The 26,725-nt window shown below is 39.5% G+C and overlaps 1 protein-coding gene across 1 annotated transcript in view; it reads left to right on the forward strand.

The window, feature by feature from the left end:
• Positions 1-26,725, forward strand: part of LOC139753935 (probable glutamate receptor) — a 133,967-nt gene that overhangs the window by 73,056 nt on the left and 34,186 nt on the right. The window contains exons 6-7 of the mRNA XM_071670894.1: positions 24,862-25,165; positions 26,702-26,715. Of these exons, the coding sequence (XP_071526995.1) occupies positions 24,862-25,165; positions 26,702-26,715 (318 nt within the window). The remainder of the gene's footprint in view (positions 1-24,861; positions 25,166-26,701; positions 26,716-26,725) is intronic.

The raw sequence follows: 26,725 nt of genomic DNA on the forward strand, positions 1-26,725 counted from the left end.
AATACTCACTCCTTCTCCTTCTCACATCACCACTACTTGTTATCACCTCCCCATTTGCGCCCTTCACTGAAGTTCCCATTTGCTCCCTTGTCTTACGCACTCTATTTACCTCCTTCCAGAACATCTTTTTATTCTCCCTAAGTTTAATGATACTCTCTCACCCCAACTCTCATCTGCCCTTTTCTTCACCTCTTGCACCTTTCTCTTGACCTCCTGTCTCTTTCTTTTATACATCTCCCACTCAATTGCATTTTTTCCCTGCAAAAATCGTCCAAATGCCTCTCTCTTCTCTTTCACTAATACTCTTACTTCTTCATCCCACCACTCACTACCCTTTCTAATCAACCCACCTCCCACTCTTCTCATGCCATATATATATATATATATATATATATATATATATATATATATATATATATATATATATATATATTTTTTTTTTTTTTTTGCAGCTGTCTCCCGCGTTTGCGAGGTAGCGCAAGGAAACAGATGAAAGAAATGGCACAACCCACCCCCATACACATGTATATACATACGTCCACACACGCAAATATACATACCTACAGAGCTTTCCATGGTTTACCCCAGACGCTTCACATACCTTGATTCAATCCACTGACAGCCCGTCAACCCCGGTATACCACATCGCTCCAATTCAGTCTATTCCTTGCCCTCCTTTCACCCTCCTGCATGTTCAGGCCCCGATCACACAAAATCTTTTTCACTCCATCTTTCCACCTACAATTTGGTCTCCCTCTTCTCCTAGTTCCCTCCACCTCCGACACATATATTCTCTTGGTCAATCTTTCCTCACTCATTCTCTCCATGTGCCCGAACCATTTCAAAACACCCTCTTTTGCTCTCTCAACCACGCTCTTTTTATTTCCACACATCTCTCTTACCCTTCCGTTTCTTACTCGATCAAACCACCTCACACCACACATTGTCTTCAAACATCTCATTTCCAGCATATCCATCCTCCTGCGAACAACTCTATCCATAGCCCACGCCTCGCAACCATAAAACATTGTTGGAACCACTATTCCTTCAAACATAACCATTTTTGCTTTCCGAGATAATGTTCTCGACTTCCACACATTCTTCAAGGCTCCCAGAATTTTCGCCTCCTCCCCCACCCTATGATCCACTTCCGCTTCCATGGTTCCATCCGCTGCCAGATCCACTCCCAGATATCTAAAACACTTCACTTCCTCCAGTTCTTCTCCATTCAAACTCACCTCCCAATTCACTTGACCCTCAACCCTACTGTACCTAATAACCTTGCTCTTATTCACATTTACTCTTAACTTTCTTCTTTCACACACTTTACCAAACTCAGTCACCAGCTTCTGCAGTTTCTCACATGAATCAGCCACCAGCGCTCTATCATCAGCGAACAACAACTGACTCACTTCCCAAGCTCTCTCATCCCCAACAGACTTCATCCTTGCCCCTCTTTCCAAAACTCTTGCATTCACCTCCCTAATAACCCCATCCATAAACAAATTAAACAACCATGGAGACATCACACACCCCTGCCGCAAACCTACATTCACTGAGAACCAATCACTTTACTCTCTTCCTACACGTACACATGCCTTACATCCTCGATAAAAACTTTTCACTGCCTCTAACAACTTGCCTCCCACACCATATATTCTTAATACCTTCCACAGAGCATCTCTATCAACTCTATCATATGCCTTCTCCAGATCCATAAATGCTACATACAAATCCATTTGCCTTTCTAAGTATTTCTCACATACATTCTTCAAAGGAAACACCTGACTAAAAGGGAAGGGAGTGGGGTGCTGGAGATATTCCCTTCTCGGTTTTTTAATTTTCCAAAACAAGGGACAGAGAAGTGGTCCAGGTGAGGATATTCCCTCAAAGGCCTAGTCCTCTGTTGTTAGCGCCACCTCGCTAACGTGGGAAATGGCGAATAGTTTGAAAGAAAGAAATATATATATATATATATATATATATATATATATATATATATATATATATATATATATATATATTTATATATATATATATATATATATATATATATATATATATATATATATATATATATATATATATATATATATTTGTATATATATATATATATATATATATATATATATATATATATATATATATATATATATATATATATATATATATATATATATATATATATATATATATATATATGTATATATATATATATATATATATATATATATATATATATATATATATATATATATATATATTATCCCTGGGGATAGGGGATTAAGAATACTTCCCACGTATTCCCTGCGTGTCGTAGAAGGCGACTAAAAGGGGAGGGAGCGGGGGACTGGAAATCCTCCCCTCTCGTTTTTTTTTTTTTTTTTTTTTTTTTTCAAAAGAAGGAACAGAGAATTGGGCCAGGTGAGGGTATTCCCTCAAAGGCCCAGTCCTCTGTTCTTAACGCTACCTCGCTAATGCGGGAAATGGCGAATAGTTTGAAAGAAAGAAAAGAAAAGATATATATATATATATATATATATATATATATATATATATATATATATATATATATATATATATATATATATATATATATATATATATATACATATATATATATATATATATATATATATATATATATATATATATATATATATATATATATATATATATTTTTTTTTTTTTTTTTTTTTTTATACTTTGTCGCTGTCTCCCGCGTTTGCGAGGTAGCGCAAGGAAACAGACGAAAGAAATGGCCCAACCCCCCCCCCCCCCCCATACACATGTACATACACACGTCCACACACGCAAATATACATACCTACACAGCTTTCCATGGTTTACCCCAGACGCTTCACATGCCTTGATTCAATCCACTGACAGCACGTCAACCCCTGTATACCACATCGCTCTAATTCACTCTATTCCTTGCCCTCCTTTCACCCTCCTGCATGTTCAGGCCCCGATCACACAAAATCTTTTTCACTCCATCTTTCCACCTCCAATTTGGTCTCCCTCTTCTCCTCGTTCCCTCCACCTCCGACACATATATCCTCTTGGTCAATCTTTCCTCACTCATTCTCTCCATGTGCCCAAACCATTTCAAAACACCCTCTTCTGCTCTCTCAACCACGCTCTTTTTATTTCCACACATCTCTCTTACCCTTACGTTACTTACTCGATCAAACCACCTCACACCACACATTTTCCTCAAACATCTCATTTCCAGCACATCCATCCTCCTGCGCACATCTCTATCCATAGCCCACGCCTCGCAACCATACAACATTGTTGGTACCACTATTCCTTCAAACATACCCATTTTTGCTTTCCGAGATAATGTTCTCGACTTCCACACATTTTTCAAGGCTCCCAAAATTTTCGCCCCCTCCCCCACCCTATGATCCACTTCCGCTTCCATGGTTCCATCCGCTGACAGATCCACTCCCAGATATCTAAAACACTTCACTTCCTCCAGTTTTTCTCCATTCAAACTCACCTCCCAATTGACTTGACCCTCACCCCTACTGTACCTAATAACCTTGCTCTTATTCACATTTACTCTTAACTTTCTTCTTCCACACACTTTACCAAACTCAGTCACCAGCTTCTGCAGTTTCTCACATGAATCAGCCACCAGCGCTGTATCATCAGCGAACAACAACTGACTCACTTCCCAAGCTCTCTCATCCCCAACAGACTTCATACTTGCCCCTCTTTCCAGGACTCTTGCATTTACCTCCCTAACAACCCCATCCATAAACAAATTAAACAACCATGGAGACATCACACACCCCTGCCGCAAACCTACATTCACTGAGAACCAATCACTTTCCTCTCTTCCTACACGTACACATGCCTTTCATCCTCGATAAAAACTTTTCACTGCTTCTAACAACTTGCCTCCCACACCATATATTCTTAATACCTTCCACACAGCATCTCTATCAACTCTATCATATGCCTTCTCCAGATCCATAAATGCTACATACAAATCCATTTGCTTTTCTAAGTATTTCTCACATACATTCTTCAAAGCAAACACCTTATCCACACATCCTCTACCACTTCTGAAACCGCACTGCTCTTCCCCAATCTGATGCTCTGTACATGCCTTCACCCTCTCAATCAATACCCTCCCATATAATTTACCAGGAATACTCAACAAACTTATACCTCTGTAATTTGAGCACTCACTCTTATCCCCTTTGCCTTTGTACAATGGCACTATGCACGCATTCCGCCAATCCTCAGGCACCTCACCATGAGTCATACATACATTAAATAACCTTACCAACCAGTCAACAATACAGTCACCCCCTTTTTTAATAAATTCCACTGCAATACCATCCAAACCTGCTGCCTTGCCGGCTTTCATCTTCCGCAAAGCTTTTACTACCTCTTCTCTGTTTACCAAATCATTTTCCCTAACCCTCTCACTTTGCACACCACCTCGACCAAAACACCCTATATCTGCCACTCTGTCATCAGACACATTCAACAAACCTTCAAAATACTCATTCCATCTCCTTCTCACATCACCGGTACTTGTTATCACCTCCCCATTTACGCCCTTCACTGAAGTTCCCATTTGCTCCCTTGTCTTACGCACCCTATTTACCTCCTTCCAGAACATCTTTTTATTCTCCCTAAAATTTACTGATAGTCTCTCACCCCAACTCTCATTTGCCCTTTCTTTCACCTCTTGCACCTTTCTCTTGACCTCCTGTCTCTTTCTTTTATACTTCTCCCACTCAATTGCATTTTTTCCCTGCAAAAATCGTCCAAATGTCTCTCTCTTCTCTTTCACTAATACTCTTACTTCTTCATCCCACCACTCACTACCCTTTCTAAACAGCCCACCTCCCACTCTTCTCATGCCACAAGCATCTTTTGCGCAATCCATCACTGATTCCCTAAATACATATATATATATATATATATATATATATATATATATATATATATATATATATATATATATATATATATATATATATATATATAAGGGAAAGGGTAAGAGAGATGTGTGGAAATAAAAAGAGCTTGGTTGAGAGAGCAGAAGATTGTGTTGTGAAATGGTTTGGACACATGGAGAGAATGAGTGAGGAAAGATTGACCAAGAGAATATATGTGTCGGAGATGGAGGGAACGAGGAGAAGTGGGAGACCAAATTGGAGGTGGAAAGATGAAGTGAAAAAGATTTTGTGTGATCGGGGCCTGAACATGCAGAAGGGTGAAAGGAGGGCAAGGAATAGAGTGAATTGGATCGATGTGGTATACCGGGGTTAACGTGCTGTCAGTGGATTGAATCAGGGCATGTGAAGCGTCTGGGGTAAACCAAGGAAAGCTGTGTAGGTATGTATATTTTCGTGTGTGGACATATGTATATACATATGTATCGGGGTGGGTAGGGCTATTTCTTTCGTCTGTTTCCTTGCACTACCTCGCAAACGCGGGAGACAGCGACAAAGAAAAAAAAAAAAAAAAAAAAGATATATATATATACATATATATATATATATATATATGTATATATATATATATATATATATATATATATATATATATATATATATATATATATATATATATATATATATATATATATATATATATATATATATATATATATATATCCCTGGGGATAGGGGAGAAAAAATACTTCCCACGTATACCCTGCTTGTCGTAGAAAGCGACTAAAAGGGGAGCGAGCGGCGGGCTTGAAATCCTCCCCTCCCGTTTTTTTTTCTCTTTTTTTCTTTTTTTTTTTTTCCAAAGAAGGAACAGAGAAGGGGGCCAGGCGAGGATATTCCCTGAGAGGCCCAGTCCTCTGTTCTTAACGCTACCTCGCTAACGCGGGAAATGGCGAATAGTTTGAAAGATATTAATAAAAGGGGTGACTGTATTATTGACTGGGTGGTAAGGTTATTTAATGTATGTATGACTCATGGTGAGGTGCCTGAGGATTGGCGGAATGCGTGCATAGTGCCATTGTACAAAGGCAAAGGGGATAAGAGTGAGTGCTCTAATTACAGAGGTATAAGTTTGAGTATTCCTGGCAAATTATAAGGGAGGGTATTGATTGAGAGGGTGAAGGCATTTATAGAGCATCATATTGGTGAAGAGCGGTGTGGTTTCAGAAGTGGTAGAGGATGTGTGGATCAGGTGTTTGCTTTGAAGAATGTATGTGAGAAATACTTAGAAAAGCAAATGGATTTGTATGTAGCATTTATGGATCTGGAGAAGGCATATGATAGAGTTGATAGAGATGCTCTGTGGAAGATATTAAGAATATATGGTGTGCGAGGCAAGTTGTTAGAAGAAGTGAAAAGTTTTTATCGAGGATGTAAGGCATGTGTACGTGTAGGAAGAGAGGAAAGTGATTAGTTCTCAGTGAATGTAGGTTTGCGGCAGGGTGTGTGATGTCTCCATGGTTGTTTAATTTGTTTATGGATGTGGTTGTTAGGGAGGTGAATGCAAACGTTTTGGAAAGAGGGGCAAGTATGAAGTCTGTTGTGGATGAGAGAGCTTGGGAAGTGAGTCAGTTGTTGTTCGCTGATGATACAGCGCTGGTGACTGATTCATGTGAGAAACTGCAGAAGCTGGTGACTGAGTTTGGTAAAGTGTGTGAAAGAAGAAAGTTAAGAGTAAATGTCAATAAGAGCAAGGTTATTAGGTACAGTAGGGTTGAGGGTCAAGTCAATTGGGAGGTGAGTTTGAATGGAGAAAAACTTCAGGAAGTAAAGTGTTCTAGATATCTGGGAGTTGATCTGGCTGCGAATGGAACCATGGAAGCGGAAGTGGATCATAGGGTGGGGGAGGGGCGAAAATTCAGGGAGCCTTGAAGAATGTGTGGAAGTCGAGAACATTATCTCGGAAAGCAAAAATGTGTATGTTTAAAGGAATAGTGGTTCCAACAATGTTGTATGGTTGCGAGGTGTGGGCTATGGATAGAGTTGTGCGCAGGAGGATGGATGTCCTGGAAATGAGATGTTTGAGGACAATGTGTGGTGTGAGGTGGTTTGATCGAGTAAGTAACGTAAGTGTAAGAGAGATGTGTGGAAATAAAAAGAGCGTGGTTGAGAGAGTAGAAGAGGGTGTTACGAAATGGTTTGGGCACATGGAGATAATGAGTGAGGAAAGATTGACCAAGAGGATATATGTGTCGGAGGTGGAAGGAACGTGGAGAAGTGGGAGACCAAATTGGAGGTAGAAAGATGGAGTGAAAAAGATTTTGTGTGATCGGAACCTGAACCTGTAGGAGGGTGAAAGGAGGGCAAGGAATAGAGTGAATTGGATCGATGTGGTATACCGCGATTGACATGCTGTCAGTGGATTGAATCAGGGCATGTGAAGCGTCTGGGGTAAACCATGGAAAGCTGTGTAGGTATGTATATTTGCGTGTGTGGACGTATGTATATACATGTGTATGGTGGTGGGTTGGGCCATTTCTTTCGTCTGTTTCCTTGCGCTACCTCGCAAACGCGGGAGATAGCGACAAAGCAAAAAAAAAGAAAAAAATATATATATATATATATATATATACATATATATATATATATATATATTATATATATATATGTATATATATATATATATATATATATATATATATATATATATATATATATATATATATATATATATATATATATATATATATATATATATATATATATATATATATATATATATATATATATATATATATATATATATATATATATATATATATATATATATATATATATATATATATATATATATATATATATATATATATATGTATATATATGTATATATATATATATATATATATATATATATATATATATATATATATATATATATATATATATATATATATATATATATATATATATATATATATATATATATATATATATATATATATATATATATATATATATATATATATATACATATATATACATATATATATATATATATATATATATATATATATATATATATATATATATATATATATATATATATATATATATATATATATATATATATATATATATATATATATATATATATATATATATATATATATATATATATATACATACATATATACATATATGTATATGTGTATATTGCGAAAACCCACCAATGTATGCTCATATATCCAATATCTCATCTCAACATAACAGAGTTAAATTATCATCATTTCAATCTATGTTCCTAAGGGGATTACGTATTTGCAGTCCAGAGTTTATTGATGATGAGTTTGAGAAGATATATTCTATTGGATCTAAGTTAAAGTACCCTCGATGTTTGTTTGATAAATCCCTTAAGTTAGCATAGAAATAATTTTATAGAGTTGAGCCCAAACCTCCCATTGACACCAAGAATCTTTTAGTTTTCCCTTTTACTAATAATTTCACTTTGCTTCCCATGTTGCTTAAATCCTTTAATGTAAATGTTGCCTTTAGCAACAATAATACTATAAAGAATATCTTAATCAGGAATTCACCAGAAAATTCTCTTTGTTGAATCTATAAAGTTCCTTGTGGAAACTGTGATAAATCTTATGTTGGTCAGACTGGTAAGGATCTTTCTGTTAGACTTAAGCAACATAAATATAGTATAAGAACAGGACAAGAATAAAATGACTTGTTTAATCATATTAAAAACTATGATCATTGTATTGACTGGAGTAACGCCATCTCAGTTGTAACTCTAACTCTATTACCAAGAGAATTATCATTGAATCTTCTATTATTAAATACACAAAGAATTATAATCTTAATATTAGTGATGGTCTGTAAAAATTAGATAACATTATTGTTGATAAGATTTGTAAAAAGATAAGTTTATGAACGCTCGTTGTATGTTTTGGACAATCACATGTTTACCAAATTTCATCCTAGCTTTGTCTCTTCGATGTATATCAACTGACTGTTATATTTCTCTCTGATGATGTGATTATTACACGAAAGTGCACTTGGGAGCTTTTCGTGTTTCATTTTCCACGTGGACTCATAGGAATATCTTGATCACGCGCAAAATTGTGATCCTTTCCAATATATATATATATATATATATATATATATATATATATATATATATATATATATATATATATATATATATATATATATATATAAATTATCTTGTGGAGGCTAAGGTGAAGATTCGTATGAATTTTCAGAAAAGAAGAGTGAATGTTGGGGTGAAGAGGGTGGTGAGAGTTAGTAAGCTTGGGAAGGAGACTTGTGTGAGGAAGTACCAGGAGAGACTGAGTACAGAATGCAAAAAGGTGAGAACATTGGAAGTAAGGGGAGTGGGGGAGGAATGGGATGTATTTAGGGAATCAGTGATGGATTGCGCAAAAGATGTTTGTGGCATGAGAAGAGTGGGAGGTGGGTTGATTAGAAAGGGTAGTGAGTGGTGGGATGAAGAAATAAGATTATTAGTGAAAGAGAAGAGAGAGGCATTTAGACGATTTTTGCAGGGAAAAAATGCAATTGAGTGGGAGATGTATAAAAGAAAGAGACAGGAGGTCAAGAGAAAGGTGCAAGAGGTGAAAAAGAGGGCATATGAGAGTTGGGGTGAGAGAGTATCATTAAATTTTAGGGAGAATAAAAAGATGTTCTGGAAGGAGGTAAATAAAGTGCGTAAGACAAGGGAGCAAATGGGAACTTCAGTGAAGGGCGCAAATGGGAAGGTGATAACAAGTAGTGGTGATGTGAAAAGGAGATTGAGTGAGTATTTTGAAGGATTGTTGAATGTCTTTGATGGGAGAGTGGCAGATATAGGGTGTTTTGGTCGAGGTGATGTGCAAAGTGAGAGGGTTAGGGAAAATGATTTGGTAAACAGAGAAGAGGCAGTAAAAGCTTTGCGGAAGATGAAAGCCGGCAAGGTATCAGGTTTGGATTTTAAATTATATGGGATGGTATTGATTGAGAGGGTGAAGGCATGTACAGAGCATCAGATTGTGGAAGAGCAGTGTGGTTTCAGAAGTGGTAGAGGATGTGTGGATCAGGTGTTTGCTTTGAAGAATGTATGTGAGAAATACTTAGAAAAGCAAATGGATTTGTATGTAGCATTTATGGATCTGGAGAGGGCATATGATAGAGTTGATAGAGATGCTCTGTGGAAGGTATTAAGAATATATGGTGTGGGAGGCAAGTTGTTAGAAGCAGTGAAAAGTTTTTATCGAGGATGTAAGGCATGTGTACGTGTAGGAAGAGAGGAAAGTGAGGAAGTAAAGTGTTTTAGATATTTGGGAGTGGATCTGGCAGCGGATGGAACCATGAAAGCGGAAGTGGATCATAGGGTGGGGGAGGGCGAAAATTCTGGGAGTCTTGAAGAATGTGTGGAAGTCGAGAACATTATCCGGAAAGCAAAAATTGGTATGTTTGAAGGAATAGTGGTTCCAACAATATTGTATGGTTGCGAGGCTGGGCTATGGATAGAGTTGTGCGCAGGAGGGTGGATGTGCTGGAAATGAGATGTTTGAGGACAATATGTGGTGTGAGGTGGTTTGATCGAGTAAGTAACGGAAGGGTAAGAGAAATGTGTGGAAATAAAAAGAGCGTGGTTGAGAGAGCAGAAGAGGGTGTTTTGAAATGGTTTGGGCACATTGAGAGAATTAGTGAGGAAAGATTGACCAAGAAGTTTTATGTGTCGGAGGTGGAGGGAACGAGAAGTGGGAGACCAAATTTGAGGTGGAAAGATGGAGTGAAAAAGATTTTGTGTGAACGGGGCCAGAACAAGAAGAGGTAGTAAAAGCTTTGCGGAAGATGAAAGCCGGGAAGGCAGCAGGTTTGGATGGTATTGCAGTGGAATTTATTAAAAAAGGGGGTGAGTGTATTATTGGTTGGTTGGTAAGGTTATTTGTGTATGTATGACTCATGGTGAGGTGCCTGAGGATTGGCAGAATGCGTGCATAGTGCCATTGTATAAAGGCAAAGGGGATAAGAGTGAGTGCTCAGATTACAGAGGTATATGTTTGTTGAGTATTCCTGTTAAATTATATGTGAGATTATTGATTGAGAGGGTGAAGGCATTTACAGAGCATCAGACTGAGGAGAAGCAGTGTGGTTTCAGAAGTGGTAGAGGATGTGTGGATCAGGTGTTTGCTTTAAAGAATGTATGTGAGAAATACTTAGAAAAGCAAATGGATTTGTTCGTAGCATTTATGGATCTGGAGAAGGCATATGATAGAGTTCATAGAGATGCTCTGTGGAAGATATTAAGAATATATGTTGTGCGAGGCAAGTTGTTAGAAGCAGTGAAAAGTTTTTATCGAGGATGTAAGGCATGTGTACGTGTAGTAAGAGAGGAAAGTGATTGGTTCTCAGTGAATGTAGGTTTGCGGCAGGGGTGTGTGATGTCTCCATGGTTGTTTAATTTCTTTATGGATTGGGTTGTTAGGGAGGTGAATGCAAGAGTTTTGGAAAGAGGGGCAAGTATGAAGTCTGTTGGGGATGAGAGAGCTTGGGAAGTGAGTCAGTTGTTGTTCGCTGATGATACAGCGCTGGTGGTTGATTCATGTGAGAAACTGTAGAAGCTGGTGACTGAGTTTGGTAAAGTGTGTGAAAGAAGAAAGTTAAGAGTAAATGTGAATAAGAGCAAGGTTATTAGGTACGGTAGGGTTGAGGGTCAAGTTAGTTGGGAGGTAAGTTTGAATGGAGAAAACTTGAGGAAGTAAAGTGTTTTAGATATCTGGGAGTGGATCTGGCAGCGGATGGAAGCATGAAAGCGGAAGTGGATCATAGGGTGGGGGAGGGGCGAAAATTCTGGGAGCCTTGAAGAATGAGTGGAAGTTCGTGAACATTATCTCGGAAAGCAAAAATGGGTATGTTTGAAGGAATAGTGGTTCCAACAATACTGTATGGTTGCGAAGCGTGGGCTATGGATAGAGTTGTGCGCAGGAGGGTGGATGTGCTGGAAATGAGATGTTTGAGGTCAATGTGTGGTGTGAGGTTGTTTGACCTTTAAGTAACGTAAGGGTAAGAGAGATGTGTGGAAATAAAAAGAGTGCGGTTGAGAGAGCAGAAGAGGGTGTTTTGAAATGGTTTGGGCACATTGAGAGAATGAGTGAGGAAAGATTGACCAAGAGGATATATGTGTAGGAGGTGGAGGGAACGAGGACAAGTGGGAGACCAAATTGGAGGTGGAAAGATGGAGTGAAAAAGATTTGTGTGATCGGGGCCTGAACTGCAGGACTGTGAAAGGAGGGTAAAGAATAGAGTGAATTGGATTGATGGTGTATACCGGGGTTGACGTGCTGTCAGTGGATTGAATTAGGGCATGTGAAGCGTCTGGGGTAAACCATGGAAAGCAGTGTAGGTATGTATATTTGCGTGTGTGGACATATGTCTATACATGTGTATGGTGGTAGGTTGGGCCATTTCTTTCGTCTGTTCACTTGCGCTACCTCGGAAACGCGGGACACACCGACAAAAAAAAAAAAAATATATATATATATATATATATATATATATATATATATATATATATATATATATATATATATATATATTTATTTATTTATTTTATTATACTTTGTCGCTGTCTCCCGCGTTTGCGAGGTAGCGCAAGGAAACAGACGAAAGAAATGGCCCAACCCCCCCCCCCCCCCCATGCACATGTATATACATACGTCCACACACGCAAATATACATACCTACCCAGCTTTCCATGGTTTACCCCAGACGCTTCACATGCCCTGCTTCAATCCACTGACAGCACGTCAACCCCGGTATACCATATCGCTCCAATTCACTCTATTCCTTGCCCTCCTTTCACTCTCCTGCATGTTCAGGCCCCGATCACACAAAATCTTTTTCACTTCATCTTTCCACCTCCAATTTGGTCTCCCTCTTCTCCTTGTTCCCTCCACCTCCGACACATATATCCTCTTGGTCAATCTTTCCTCACTCATCCTCTCTATGTGCCCAAACCACTTCAAAACACCCTCTTCTGCTCTCTCAACCACGCTCTTTTTATTTCCACACATCTCTCTTACCCTTACGTTACTCACTCGATCAAACCACCTCACACCACACATTGTCCTCAAACATCTCATTTCCAGCACATCCATCCTCCTGCGCACAACTCTATCCATAGCCCACGCCTCGCAACCATACAACATTGTTGGAACCACTATTCCTTCAAACATACCCATTTTTGCTTTCCGAGATAATGTTCTCGACTTCCACACATTCTTCAAGGCCCCCAGGATTTTCGCCCCCTCCCCCACCCTATGATCCACTTCCGCTTCCATGGTTCCATCCGCTGCCAGATCCACTCCCAGATATCTAAAACACTTCACTTCCTCCAGTTTTTCTTCATTCAAACTCACCTCCCAATTGACTTGACCCTCAACACTACTGTACCTAATAACCTTGCTCTTATTCACATTTACTCTTAACTTTCTTCTTCCACACACTTTTCCAAACTCAGTCACCAGCTTCTGCAGTTTCTCACATGAATCAGCCACCAGCGCTGTATCATCAGCGAACAACAACTGACTCACTTCCCAAGCTCTCTCATCCCCAACACACTTCATACTTGCCCCTCTTTCCAAAACTCTTGCATTTACCTCCCTAACAACCCCATCCATAAACAAATTAAACAACCATGGAGACATCACACACCCCTGCCGCAAACCTACATTCACTGAGAACCAATCACTTTCCTCTCTTCCTACACGTACACATGCCTTACATCCTCGATAAAAACTTTTCACTGCTTCTAACAACTTTCCTCCCACACCATATATTCTTAATACCTTCCACAGAGCATCTCTATCAACTCTATCATATGCCTTCTCCAGATCCATAAATGCTACATACAAATCCATTTGCTTTTCTAAGTATTTCTCACATACATTCTTCAAAACAAACACCTGATCCACACATCCTCTACCACTTCTGAAACCACACTGCTCTTCCCCAATCTGATGCTCTGTACATGCCTTCACCCTCTCAATAAATACCCTCCCATATAATTTACCAGGAATACTCAACAAACTTATACCTCTGTATATATATATATATATATATATATATATATATATATATATATATATATATATATATATATATATATATATATATATATATATATATATATATATGATACAGCGCTGGTGGCTGATTCATGTGAGAAACTGCAGAACCTGGTGACTGAGTTTGGTAAAGTGTGTGAAAGAAGAAAGTTAAGTGTAAATGTGAATAAGAGCAAGGTTATTAGGTACAGTAGGGTTGAGGGTCAATTGAATTGGGAGGTGAGTTTGAATTGAGAAAAACTCGAGGAAGTGAAGTGTTTTAGATATCTGGGAGTGGATCTGGCAGCGTATGGAACCATGGAAGCGGAAGTGGATCATAGGGTGGGGGAGGGGTCGAAAATTCTGGGAGCCTTGAAGAATGTTTGGAAGTCGAGAACATTATCTCGGAAAGCAAAAATGGGTATGTTTGAAGGAATAGTGGTTCCAACAATGTTGTATGGTTGCGAGGCGTGGACTATGGATAGAGTTGTGAGCAGGAGGATGGATGTGCTGGAAATGAGATGTTTGAGGACAATGTGTGGTGTGAGGTGGTTTGATCGAGGAAGTAACGTAATGGTAAGAGAGATGTGAGGAAATAAAAAGAGCGTGGTTGAGTGAGCAGAAGAGGGTGTTTTGAAATGGTTTGGTCACATGGAGAGAATGAGTGAGGAAAGATTGACCAAGAGGATATATGTGTCGGAGGTGGAGGGAACGAGGAGAAGAAGGAGGCCAAATTGGAGGTGGAAAGATTGAGTGAAAAAGATTTTGTGTGATCGGGCCTGAACATGCAGGAGGGTGAAAGGAGGGCAAAGAATAGAGTGAATTGGAGCGATGTGGTATTCCGGGTTGACGTGCTGTCAATGGATTGAATTAAGGCATGTGTATGGGGGTGGGTTGGGCCTTTTCTTTCGTCTGCTTCCTTGCGCTACCTCGCAAACGCGGGAGACAGCGACAAAGCAAAAAAAAAAAAAAAAAAAAATATATATATATATATATATGTATTTTCAGAAAAGAAGAGTGCATGTTGGTGTGAAGAGGGTGGTGAGAGTAAGTGAGCTTGGGAAAGAGACTTGTGTGAGGAAGTACCCGGAGAGTCTGAGTACAGAATGGAAAAAGGTGAGAACAATTTAAGTAAGGGGAGTGGGGGAGGAATGGGATGTATTTAGGGAATCAGTGAAGGATTGCGCAAAAGATGTTTGTGGTATGAGAAAAGTGGGAGGTGGGTTGATTAGAAAGGGTAGTGAGTGGTGGTATGAAGAAGTAAGATTACTAGTGAAAGATAAGAGAGAGGCATTTGGACGATTTTTGCAGGGAAAAAATGCAATTGAGTGGGAGATGTATAAAAGAAAGAGACACGAGGTCAAGAGAAAGGTGCAAGAGGTGAAAAGAGGGCAAATGAGAGTTAGGGTGAGAGAGTATCATTAAATTTTAGGGAGGATAATAAGATGTTCTGGAAGGAGGCAAATAAAATGCGTAAGACAAGGGAGCAAATGGGAACTTCAGTGAAGGGCGCAAATGGGGAGGTGATAACAAGTAGTGGTGATGTGAAAAGGAGATGGAATGAGTATTTTGAAAGTTTGTTGAATGTGTTTGATGATAGAGTGGCAGATATAGGGTGTTCTGGTCGAGGTGGTGTGCAAAGTGAGAGGGTTAGGGAAAATGATTTGGTAAACAGAGAAGAAGTAGTAAAAGCTTTGCGGAAGATGAGAGCCGGCAAGGCAGCAGGTTTGGATGGTATTGCAGTGGAATTCATCAAAAAATGGGTTGACTGTATTGTTGACTGGTTGGTATGGTTATTTAATGTATGTATGATTCATGGTGAGGTTCCTGAGGATTGGAGGAATGCGTGCATAGTGCCATTGTACAAAGGCAAAGGGGATAAGAGTAAGTGCTCAAATTATAGAGGTATAAGTTTGTTGAGTATTCCTGTTAAATTATATGTGAGATTATTGATTGAGAGGGTGAAGGCATTTACAGAGCATCAGATTGGGGAGGAGCAGTGTGGTTTCAGAAGTGGTAGAGGATGTGTGGATCAGGTGTTTGCTTTGAAGAATGTATGTGAGAAATACTTAGAAAAGCAAATGGATTTGTATGTAGCATTTATGGATCTGGAGAAGGCATATGATAGAGTTGATAGAGATGCTCTGTGGAAGATATTAAGAATATATGGTGTGGGAGGCAAGTTGTTAGAAGCAGTGAAAAGTTTTTATCGATGATGTAAGGCATGTGTACGTGTAGGAAGAGAGGAAAGTGCTTGGTTCTCAGTGAATGTAGGTTTGCGGCAGGGTGTGTGATGTCTCCATGGTTGTTTAATTTGTTTATGGATGGGGTTGTTAGGGAGGTGAATGCAAGAGTTTTGGAAAGAGGGGCAATTATGAAGTTTGTTGTGGATGAGAGAGCTTGGGAAGTGAGTCCGTTGTTGTTCGCTGATGATACATCGCTGGTGGCTGATTCATGTGAGAAACTGCAGAAGCTGGTGACTGAGTTTGATAAAGTGTGTGAAAGAAGAAAGTTAAGAGTAAATGTGAATAAGAGCAAGGTTATCAGGTACAGTTGGGTTGAAGGTCAAGTCAATTGGGAGGTAAGTTTGAATGGAAAAAAACTTAAGGAAGTAAATTGTTTTAGATATCTGGGAATGGATCTGGCAGCGGATGGAACCATGGAAGCGGAAGTGGATCATAGGGTGGGGGAGGGGCGAAAATCCTGGGAGCCTTGAAGAATGTGTGGAAGTCGAGAACATTATCTCGGAAAGCAAAAATGGGTATGTTTGAAGGAATAGCGGTTCCAACAATGTTGTATGGTTGCGAGGCGTGGGCTATGGATAGAGCTTTGCGCAGGAGGGTGGATATGCTGGAAATGAGCTGTTTGAGGACAATGTGTGGTATGAGGTGGTTTGATAGAGTAAGTAACGTTAGGGTAAGAGAGATGTGTGGAAATAAAAAGAGCGTGGTTAAGAGAGCAGAAGAGGGTGTTTTGAAATGGTTTGGGCACATGGAGAGGATGAGTGAGGAAAGATTGACCAATAGGATATATGTGTCGGAAGTGGAGGGAACGAGGAGACGTGGGAGACCAAATTGGAGGTGGAAAGATGGAGTGAAAAAGATTTTGTGTGATCGGGGCCTGAACATGCAGGAGGGTGAAAGGAGGGCAAGGAATAGAGTGAATTGGATCGATGTGGTATACCGGTGTTGACGTGCTGTCAATGGATTGAATCAGGGCATGTGAAGCGTCTGGGGTAAACCATGGAAAGCTGTGTAGGTATGTATATTTGCGTGTGTGGACCTATGTATGTACATGTGTATGGGGATGGGTTGGGCCATTTCTTTCGTCTATTTTCTTGCGCTACCTCGCAAACGCGGGAGACAGCGGCAAGGAAAAAAATATATATATATACATACGTTTGTATGTATGTATATGTTCGTATGTATGTGTGTATATATATATATATATATATATATATATATATATATATATATATATATATATATATATATATATATATATATATATATATATATATATATATATATATATATATATATATATATATATATATATATATATATATATATATATATATATATATATATATATATATATATAATATATATATATATATATATATATATATATATATATATATATATATATATATATATATATATATATATATATATATATATATATATATATATATATATATATATATATATATATATATATATATATATATATATATTTATATGTATATATATATATATATTATCCCTGGGGATAGGGGTGAAAGAATACTTCCCACGCATTCCTCGCGTGCCGTAGAAGGCGACTAGTGGGCACGGGAGCGTGGGGCCAGAAACCCTCCCCTCCTTGTATTTTTAACTTTCTAAAATGGTAAACAGAAGAAGGAGTCACGAGGGGAGTGCTCATCCTCCTCGAAGCTCAGACTGAGGTGTCTAAATGTGTGTGGATGTAACCAACATGTGAAAAAAGGAGAGATAGGTAGTACGTTTGAGGTAATAAACCTGGATGTTTTGGCTCTGAGTGAAACGAAGCTCAAGGGTAAAGTGGAAGCGTGGTTTGGGAAATCTTGGGAGTAAAATCAGGGGTTAGAGAGAGGACAAGAGCAAGGGAAGGAGTAGCACTACTCCTGAAATAGGAGTTGTGGGAGTATGTGATAGAATGTAAGAAAGTAAATTCTCGATTAATATGGGTAAAACTGAAAGTTGATGGAGAGAGATGGGATACTATTGGTGCATATGCACCTGGGCATGAGAAGAAAGATCATGAGAGGCAAGTGTTTTGGGAGCAGCTGAATGTGTGTGTTAGTGGTTTTGATGCACGAGACCGGGTTATAGTGATTGGTGATTTTGAATGCAAAGGTGAGTAATGTGGTAGTTGAGGGAATAACTGGTATACATGGGGTGTTCAGTGTTGTAAATGGAAATGGTGAAGAGCATGTAGATTTATGTGCTGAAAAACAACTGGTGATTGGGAATACCTGGTTTAAAAAGCGAGATATACATAAGTATACGTATGTAAGTAGGAGAGATGGCCAGAGAGCGTTATTGGATTACGTGTTAATTGACAGGCTCGCGAAAGAGACTTTTGGATGTTAATGTGCTGAGAGGTGCAAATGGAGGGATGTCTGATCATTATCTTTTGGAGGCTAAGGTGAAGATTTGTATGGGTTTTCAGAAAAGAAGAGTGAATGTTGGGGTGAAGAGGGTGGTGAGGGTAAGTGAGCTTGGGAAGGAGACTTGTGTGAGGAAGTACCAGGAGAGACTGAGTACAGAATGGAAAAAGGTGAGAACATTGGAAGTAAGGGGAGTGGGGGAGGAATGGGATGTATTTAGGGAATCAGTGATGGATTGCCTAAAAGATACATGTGGCATGAGAAGAGTGGGAGGTGGGTTGATTAGAAAGGGTAGCGAGTGGTGAAATGAAGAAGTAAGATTATTAGTGAAAGAGAAGAGAGAGGCATTTGGACGATTTTTGCAGGGAAAAAATGCAATTGAGTGGGAGATGTATGAAAGAAAGAGACATGATTTCAAGAGAAAGGTGCAGGAGGTGAAAAAGAGGGCAAATGAGAGTTGGGGTGAGAGAGTATCATTAAATTTTAGGGAGAATAAAAAGATGTTCTGGAGGGAGGTAAATAAAGTGTGTAAGACAAGGGAGCAAATGGGCACTTCAGTGAAGGGCGCAAATGGGGAGGTGATAACAAGTAGTGGTGATGTGAGAAGGAGATGGAGTGAGTATTTTGAAGGTTTGTTGAATGTGTTTGATGATAGAGTGGCAGATATAGGGTGCTTTGGTCGAGGTGGTGTGCAAAGTGAGAGGGTTAGGGAAAATGATTTGGTAAACAGAGAAGAGGTAGTAAAAGCTTTGCTGAAGATGAAAGCCGACAAGGCAGCAGGTTTGGATGGTATTGCAGTGGAATTAATTAAAAAATGGGTTGACTGTATCTTTGACTGGTTGGTAAGGTTATTTAATGTATATATGACTCATGGTGAGGTGCCTGAGGATTGGCGGAATGCGTGAATAGTGCCATTGTATAAAGGCAAAGGGGATAAGAGTGAGTGCTCAAATTACAGAGGTATAAGTCTGTTGAGTATTCCTGGTAAATTATATGGGAGGGTATTGATTGAGAGGGTGAAGGAATGTACAAATCATCAGATTGGGGAAGAGCAGTGTGGTTTCAGAAGTGGTAGAGGATGTGTGGATCAGGTGTTTGCTTTGAAGAATGTATGTGAGAAATACTTAAAAAAGCAAATGGATTTGTATGTAGCATTTATTGATCTGGAGAAGGCATATGATAGAGTTGATAGAGATGCTCTGTGGAAGGTATTAAGAATATATGGTGTGGGAGGCAAGTTGTTAGAAGCAGTGAAAAGTTTTTATCGAGGATGTAAGGCATGTGCACGTTTAGGAAGAAAGGAAAGTGATTGGTTTTCAGTGAATGTAGGTTTGCGGCAGGGTGTGTAATGTCTCCATGGTTGTTTATTTGTTTATGGATGGGGTTGTTAGGGAGGTGAATGGAAGAGTTTTATTAAGAGGGGCAAGTATGAAGTCTGTTGTGGATGAGAGAGCTTGGGAAGTGAGTCAGTTGTTGTTCGCTGATGATACAGCGCTGGTGGCTGATTCATGTGAGAAACTGCAGAAGCTGGTGACTGAGTTTGGTAAAGTGTGTGAAAGAAGAAAGTTAAGAGTAAATGTGAATAATAGCAAACTTATTAGGTACAGTAGGGTTGAGGGTCAAGTCAATTGGGAGGTAAATTTGAATGGAGAAAAACTGGAGGAAGTAAAGTGTTTTAGATATCTGGGAGTGGATCTGGCAGCGGATGGAACCATGAAAGCGGAAGTGAATCATAGGCTAGGGGAGGGGGCGAAAATCCTGGGAGCCTTGAAGAATATGTGGAAGTCGAGAACATTATCTCGGAAAGCAAAAATGGGTATGTTTGAAGGAATAGTGGTTCCAACAATTTTGTATGGTTGCGAGGCGTGGGCTATGGATAGAGTTGTGCGCAGGAGGGTGGATGTGCTGGAAATGAGATGTTTGAAGACAATGCGTGATATGAGGTTGTTTGATCGAGTAAATAATGTAAGGGTAAGAGAGATGTGTGGAAATAAAAAGAGCGTGGTTGAGAGAGTAGAAGAGGGTGTTTTGAAATGGTCTGGTCACATGGAGAGAATGAGTGAGGAAAGATTGACCAAGAGGATATATGTGTCGGAGGTGGAGGGAACGAGGAGAAGTGGGAGACCAAATTAGAGGTGGAAAGATGGAGTGAAAAAGATTTTGTGTGATCGGGGCCTGAATATGCAGGAGGGTGAAAGGCGGGCAGGTAATGTGGTGAATTGGATCGATGTGGTATTCCGGTGTTGACGTGTTGTCAGTGGATTGAATCGGGGCATGTGAAGCGTCTGGGGTAAACCATGTAAAGTTGTGTGGGGCCTGGATGTGGTAAGGGAGCTGTGGTTTCGGGCATTATTGCATGACAGCTGGAGACTTAGTGTGAACGAATGGGGCCTTTGTTGTCTTTTCCTAGTGCTACCCCGCACACATGAGGGGGGGAAGGGGATGGTATTCCATGTGTGGCGAGGTGGCGATGAGAATGAATAAAAGCAGACAGTGTGAATTGTGTGCATGGGTATATATGTGTGTGTCTGTGTGTGTATATATATATGTGTACATTGAGATGTATAGGTATGTATATTTGCGTGTGTGGACGTGTATGTATATACATTGTGTATGGGGGTGGGTTGGGCCATTTCTTTCGTCTGTTTCCTTGCGCTACCTCGCAAACGAGGGAGACAGTTACAAAGCAAAATAAATAAAAATAAATAAATAAATATATATATATATATATATATATATATATATATATATATATATATATATATATATATATATATATGTATATATATATATATATTTTTTTTTTTTTTTCTTTTTTTGCTTTGTCGCTGCATCCCGCGTTTGCGAGGTAGCGCAAGGAAACAGACGAAAGAAATGGCCCAACCCACCCCCATACACATGTATATACATACGTCCACACACGCAAATATACATACCTACACAGCTTTCCATGGTTTACACCAGACGCTTCACATGCCCCGATTCAATCCACTGACAGCACGTCAAACCCGGTATACCACATCGCTCCAATTCACTCTATTCCTTGCCCTCCTTTCACCCTCCTGCATGTTCAGGCCCCGATCACACAAAATCTTTTTCACTCAACCTTTCCACCTCCAATTTGGTCTCCCTCTTCTCCTCGTTCCCTCCACCTCCGAAACATATATCCTCTTGGTCAATCTTTCCTCACTCATTCTCTCCATGTGCCCAAAACATTTCAAAACACCCTCTTCTGCTCTCTCAACCACGCTCTTTTTATTTCCACAAATCTCTCTTACCCTTACGTTACTTACTCGATAAAACCACCTCACACCACACATTGTCCTCAAACATCTCATTTCCAGCACATCCATCCTCCTGCGCACAACTCTATCCATAGCCCACGCCTGGCAACCATACAACATTGTTGGAAGCACTATTCCTTCAAACATACCCATTTTTGCTTTCGGAGATAATGTTCTCGACTTCCACACATTCTTCAAGGCTCCCAGAATTTTCGCCCCCTCCCCCACCCTATGATCCACTTCCGCTTCCATGGTTCCATCCGCTGACAGATCCACTCCCAGATATCTAAAACACTTCACTTCCTCCAGTTTTTTTCCATTCAAACTCACCTCCCAATTGACTTGACCCTCAACCCTACTGTACCTAATAACCTTGCTCTTATTCACATTTACTCTTAACTTTCTTCTTTCACACACTTTACCAAACTCAGTCACCAGCTTCTGCAGTTTCTCACATGAATCAGCCACCAGCGCTGTATCATCAGCGAACAACAACTGACTCACTTCCCAAGTTCTCTCATCCCCAACAGACTTCATCCTTGCCCCTCTTTCCAAAACTCTTGCATTCACCTCCCTAACAACCCCATCCATAAACAAATTAAACAACCATGGAGAAACCCCCCCCCCCCCTGCCGCAAATCTACATTCACTGAGAACCAATCACTTTCCTCTCTTCCTACACGTACACATGCCTTACATCCTCGATAAAAACTTTTCACTGCTTCTAACAACTTTCCTCCCACACCATATATTCTTAATACCTTCCACAGAGCATCTCTATCAACTCTATCATATGCCTTCTCCAGATCCATAAATGCTACATACAAATCCATTTGCTTTTCTAAGTATTTCTCACATACATTCTTCAAAGCAAACACATAATCCACGCATCCTCTACCACTTCTGAAACCACACTGCTCTTCCCCAATCTGATGCTCTGTACATGCCTTCACGCTCTCAATCAATACCCTCCCATATAATTTACCAGGAATACTCAACAAACTTATACCTCTGTAATTTGAGCACTCACTCTTATCCCCTTTGCCTTTGTACAATGGCACTGTGCACGCATTCCGCCAATCCTCAGGCACCTCACCATGAGTCATACATACATTAAATAACCTTACCAACCAGTCAACAATACAGTCTACCCCTTTTTTAATAAATTCCACTGCCATACCATCCAAACCTGCTGCCTTGCCGGCTTTCATCTTCCGGAGAGCTTTCACTACCTCTTCTCTGTTTACCAAATCATTTTCCCTAACCCTCTCATTTTGCACACCACCTCGACCAAAACACCCCATATATATATATATATATATATATATATATATATATATATATATATATATATATATATATATATATATATATATATATATATATATATATATACATATATATATATATATATATATATATATATATATATATATATATATATATATATATATATATATATATATATATATATATATATATATATATATATATATATATATATATATTTATATGTATATATATACACACACAGACATATAAATATATGCACATGTACGTAATTCATATGTAGGGTAAAAGAGATATGTGGTAAGAAAAAGAATTTGGTTGAGAGAGGAGAAGAGTATGTGTTGAAATGATTTGGTCAGATGGAGAGAATGAGTGAGAAAAGATTGACAAAGACGATATATGTATCAGATGTGGAGGGAATGAAGAGAAGTGGTTGACCAAATTGGAGGTGGAAAGACGTAGTGAAAAAGATTTTGAGTGATCGGGGCCTGAACATGCAGGAGGGTGAAAGACGTTCATGGAATAGAGTGAATTGGAAAGAATTGCTATACCGGGGTCGACATGCTGTCAATGGATTGAACCAGGGCATGTGAAGCGTCTGGGGTAAACCATGGAAAGATTTTTTTGGGCCTGGATGTGGAGAGGGAGCTTTGGTTTCGGTTCATCATTACATGACTTGTAGAGACTGAGTGTTGACGAATGTAGTCTTTGTTGTCTTTTCCTAGCGCTACCTCGTGCGTCTGCCGGGGGAAGTGGTTGTCATTTTAGGTGTGGCGGGGTGTTGATAGGATTGAATAAATGCAGCAAGTATGAATCATGTGTATATATGTATATATCTCTGTATGCATATATATGCATACCTTGAAATATATAGGTATACATATGTGCGTGTATGGACGTATATGTATATACGTATATGTATTGTATATGTGAGTGGGTTGGGCGATTCTTTCGTCATTTTTCTTGCGCTTCCTCGCTAACTCGGGAGACAGTGGCAAAGTATTATAATGAAAATAGAAAAAAAATGTATATATATATATATATATATAAATCTGCGTGTGTGTGTGTGTGTGTGTGTGTGTATCAGAGAGAGAGAGAGAGAGAGAGAGAGAGAGAGAGAGAGAGAGAGAGAGAGAGAGAGAGAGAGAGGGAGAGAGAGAGAGAGAGAGAGAGAGAGAGAGAGAGAGAGGGAGAGAGAGAGAGAGAGAGAGAGAGAGAGAGAGAGAGAGAGAGAGAGAGAGAGAGAGAGAGAGAGAGAGAGAGAGAGAGAGAGAGAGAGAGAGAGAGAGAGAGAGAGAGAGAGAGAGAGAGAGAGAGAGAGAGAGAGAGAGAGAGAGAGAGAGAGAGAGAGAGAGAGAGAGAGAGAGAGAGAGAGAGAGAGAGAGAGAGAGAGAGTATAGTGACTTTGCTCTTAGTATATCATTTGTTAACATATACTACTTAGAACTCATTCATAATGGAAATTCCTTGATAAAGTCATGAAACCCTGGTTTAGGATTAGAAGGACAGGAATTATCATAGCAGAGAGTTCATGACAGTAATACTGGCAAGACGGAGATCATGACAATGATTCTAGTATGTCTTAGATCATGACAACACCTTACCTCCTGCAGGAGGCGGACATTGGGCTGGGACCCTTCGGCATGAGTGCTATGCGTGCTGAAGTGATCGACTATACGAGACCCATACTAATAGACAGCCTCAGGATCCTGGCTGGTCGAGGGCGGCCAGAGGTGGACCCGTGGGGCTTCCTGCTGCCTCTCACGCCCCTGGTGTGGGTGGCCATCCTGACGGCACTCCTACTAGTGTTGATGGCGGTGTTCCTTATGTCTACATGCTTTTTCATGAACAATTTCAGGACAGGAAGATTTTTTTCGAATATATTCTTCAAATATTTTCGAGTGTTATTACAGCAAGGTAAGTAGTGTTGGTCTTAGTCCAAACTTTGGTTTGGTTAAGAAGGATTTCTCTTCACACGTGCTGAAGAAATTGGTCGCACTAATATTTTCAACAATGTATTTCAGAGAAATAAAAGATTATATAAAGCGTTCCTTGATATACTAATGGCGTTCTAGCTACGTCTCTTCGTTGTATATCAACTGACTATTATAATTCTTTCCTATATATCCCTTGATGATGTATTTATTACACAAAAGTGCCCTTGGGAACTTATTGTGTTTCATTTCCAACACATCCACCCTCCTCCGCACAACCCTATCTAGAGCCGATGCCTCGCAAACATATAACATTGTTGGAACCACTATTTCTGCAAATATATCCATTTTTGCTCTCCTAGATAACGTTCTCGCCACACATTCTTCAAAGCTCCCAGAACCTTCGCCCCCTCCCCTACCCTGTGACTAACTTCCGCTTCCATTGTTCCATCCGCTGCTAAATCCACTCCCAGATACCTAAAACACTTCACTTCACCAGTTTTACTCCATTCAAGCTTACCTCCCAGTTAACATGTCCCTCAACCCTACTGAACCTGATAACCTTGTTCTTACTCACATTTACACTTAACTGTCTTCTTTCACTCACTTAACCAAAGTCAGTCACCAACTTCTGCAGTTTCTCACCCGAAGCAGACACCAGCGCTGTATTATCAGGGAACAACAACTGACTCATTTCCCAAGCCCTCTCATCCAGGTCAGACTGCATACTTGCCCCTTTCTCAAAATCTCTTGTGTTCACCTCCTTAACCAACGCATCCATAAGCAAATTAAGCAATTATGGAGACATCACACACCCCTGCCGCAAACCGACATTTAACAGCGAACCAATGACTTTTCTCCTGCCTCTAGCAACTTACCTCCCACAACATATACTCTTAAGACCTTCCACAAAGCATCTTCATCAAACCTATCATATGCCTTCTACAAATCCATCTGTTTTTCTAAGTATTTCTCACATGCATTTTTCAAAGCAAACACCTGATCCACACATCTTCTGCCACTTCTGAAACCACACTGCTCTTCCCTAATATGATGCTCTATACATACCTTCACCCTCTCAATCAATACCCTCACCTATGATTTCCCAGGAATATTCAACAAACTTATTCCTCTGTAATTTGAACAGCGATATTTATCCTTTTTGCCTTTGTACAGTGGCACTATGCATGCCTTCCGCCAATCCTCAGGCATTTCACCATGATTTATACATGCAATGAATATTCTTAACAACCAATCAACAACACAGTCACCCACATTTATGATAAATTCCACTGCAATACAATCCAAACCCGCCGCCTTGCCGGCTCTCAAATTGCCGCAAAGCTTTCACCACCTCTTCTGTGTTTACCAAACCATTATCCCTGACCCTTTCACTTCGCACACCATCCCGACCAAAAGACCATATATCTGCCAATCAATCATCAAACACATTCAACAAACCTTCAAAATACTCACTCCATCTCCTCATTTCATCATTACTTATTATCTCCCCCAATAGCCAGCTTTACCGATGTTCCCATTC

Source organism: Panulirus ornatus, chromosome 16 (genome assembly GCF_036320965.1).
Source record: "Panulirus ornatus isolate Po-2019 chromosome 16, ASM3632096v1, whole genome shotgun sequence".
Classification (NCBI taxonomy): domain Eukaryota; kingdom Metazoa; phylum Arthropoda; class Malacostraca; order Decapoda; family Palinuridae; genus Panulirus; species Panulirus ornatus.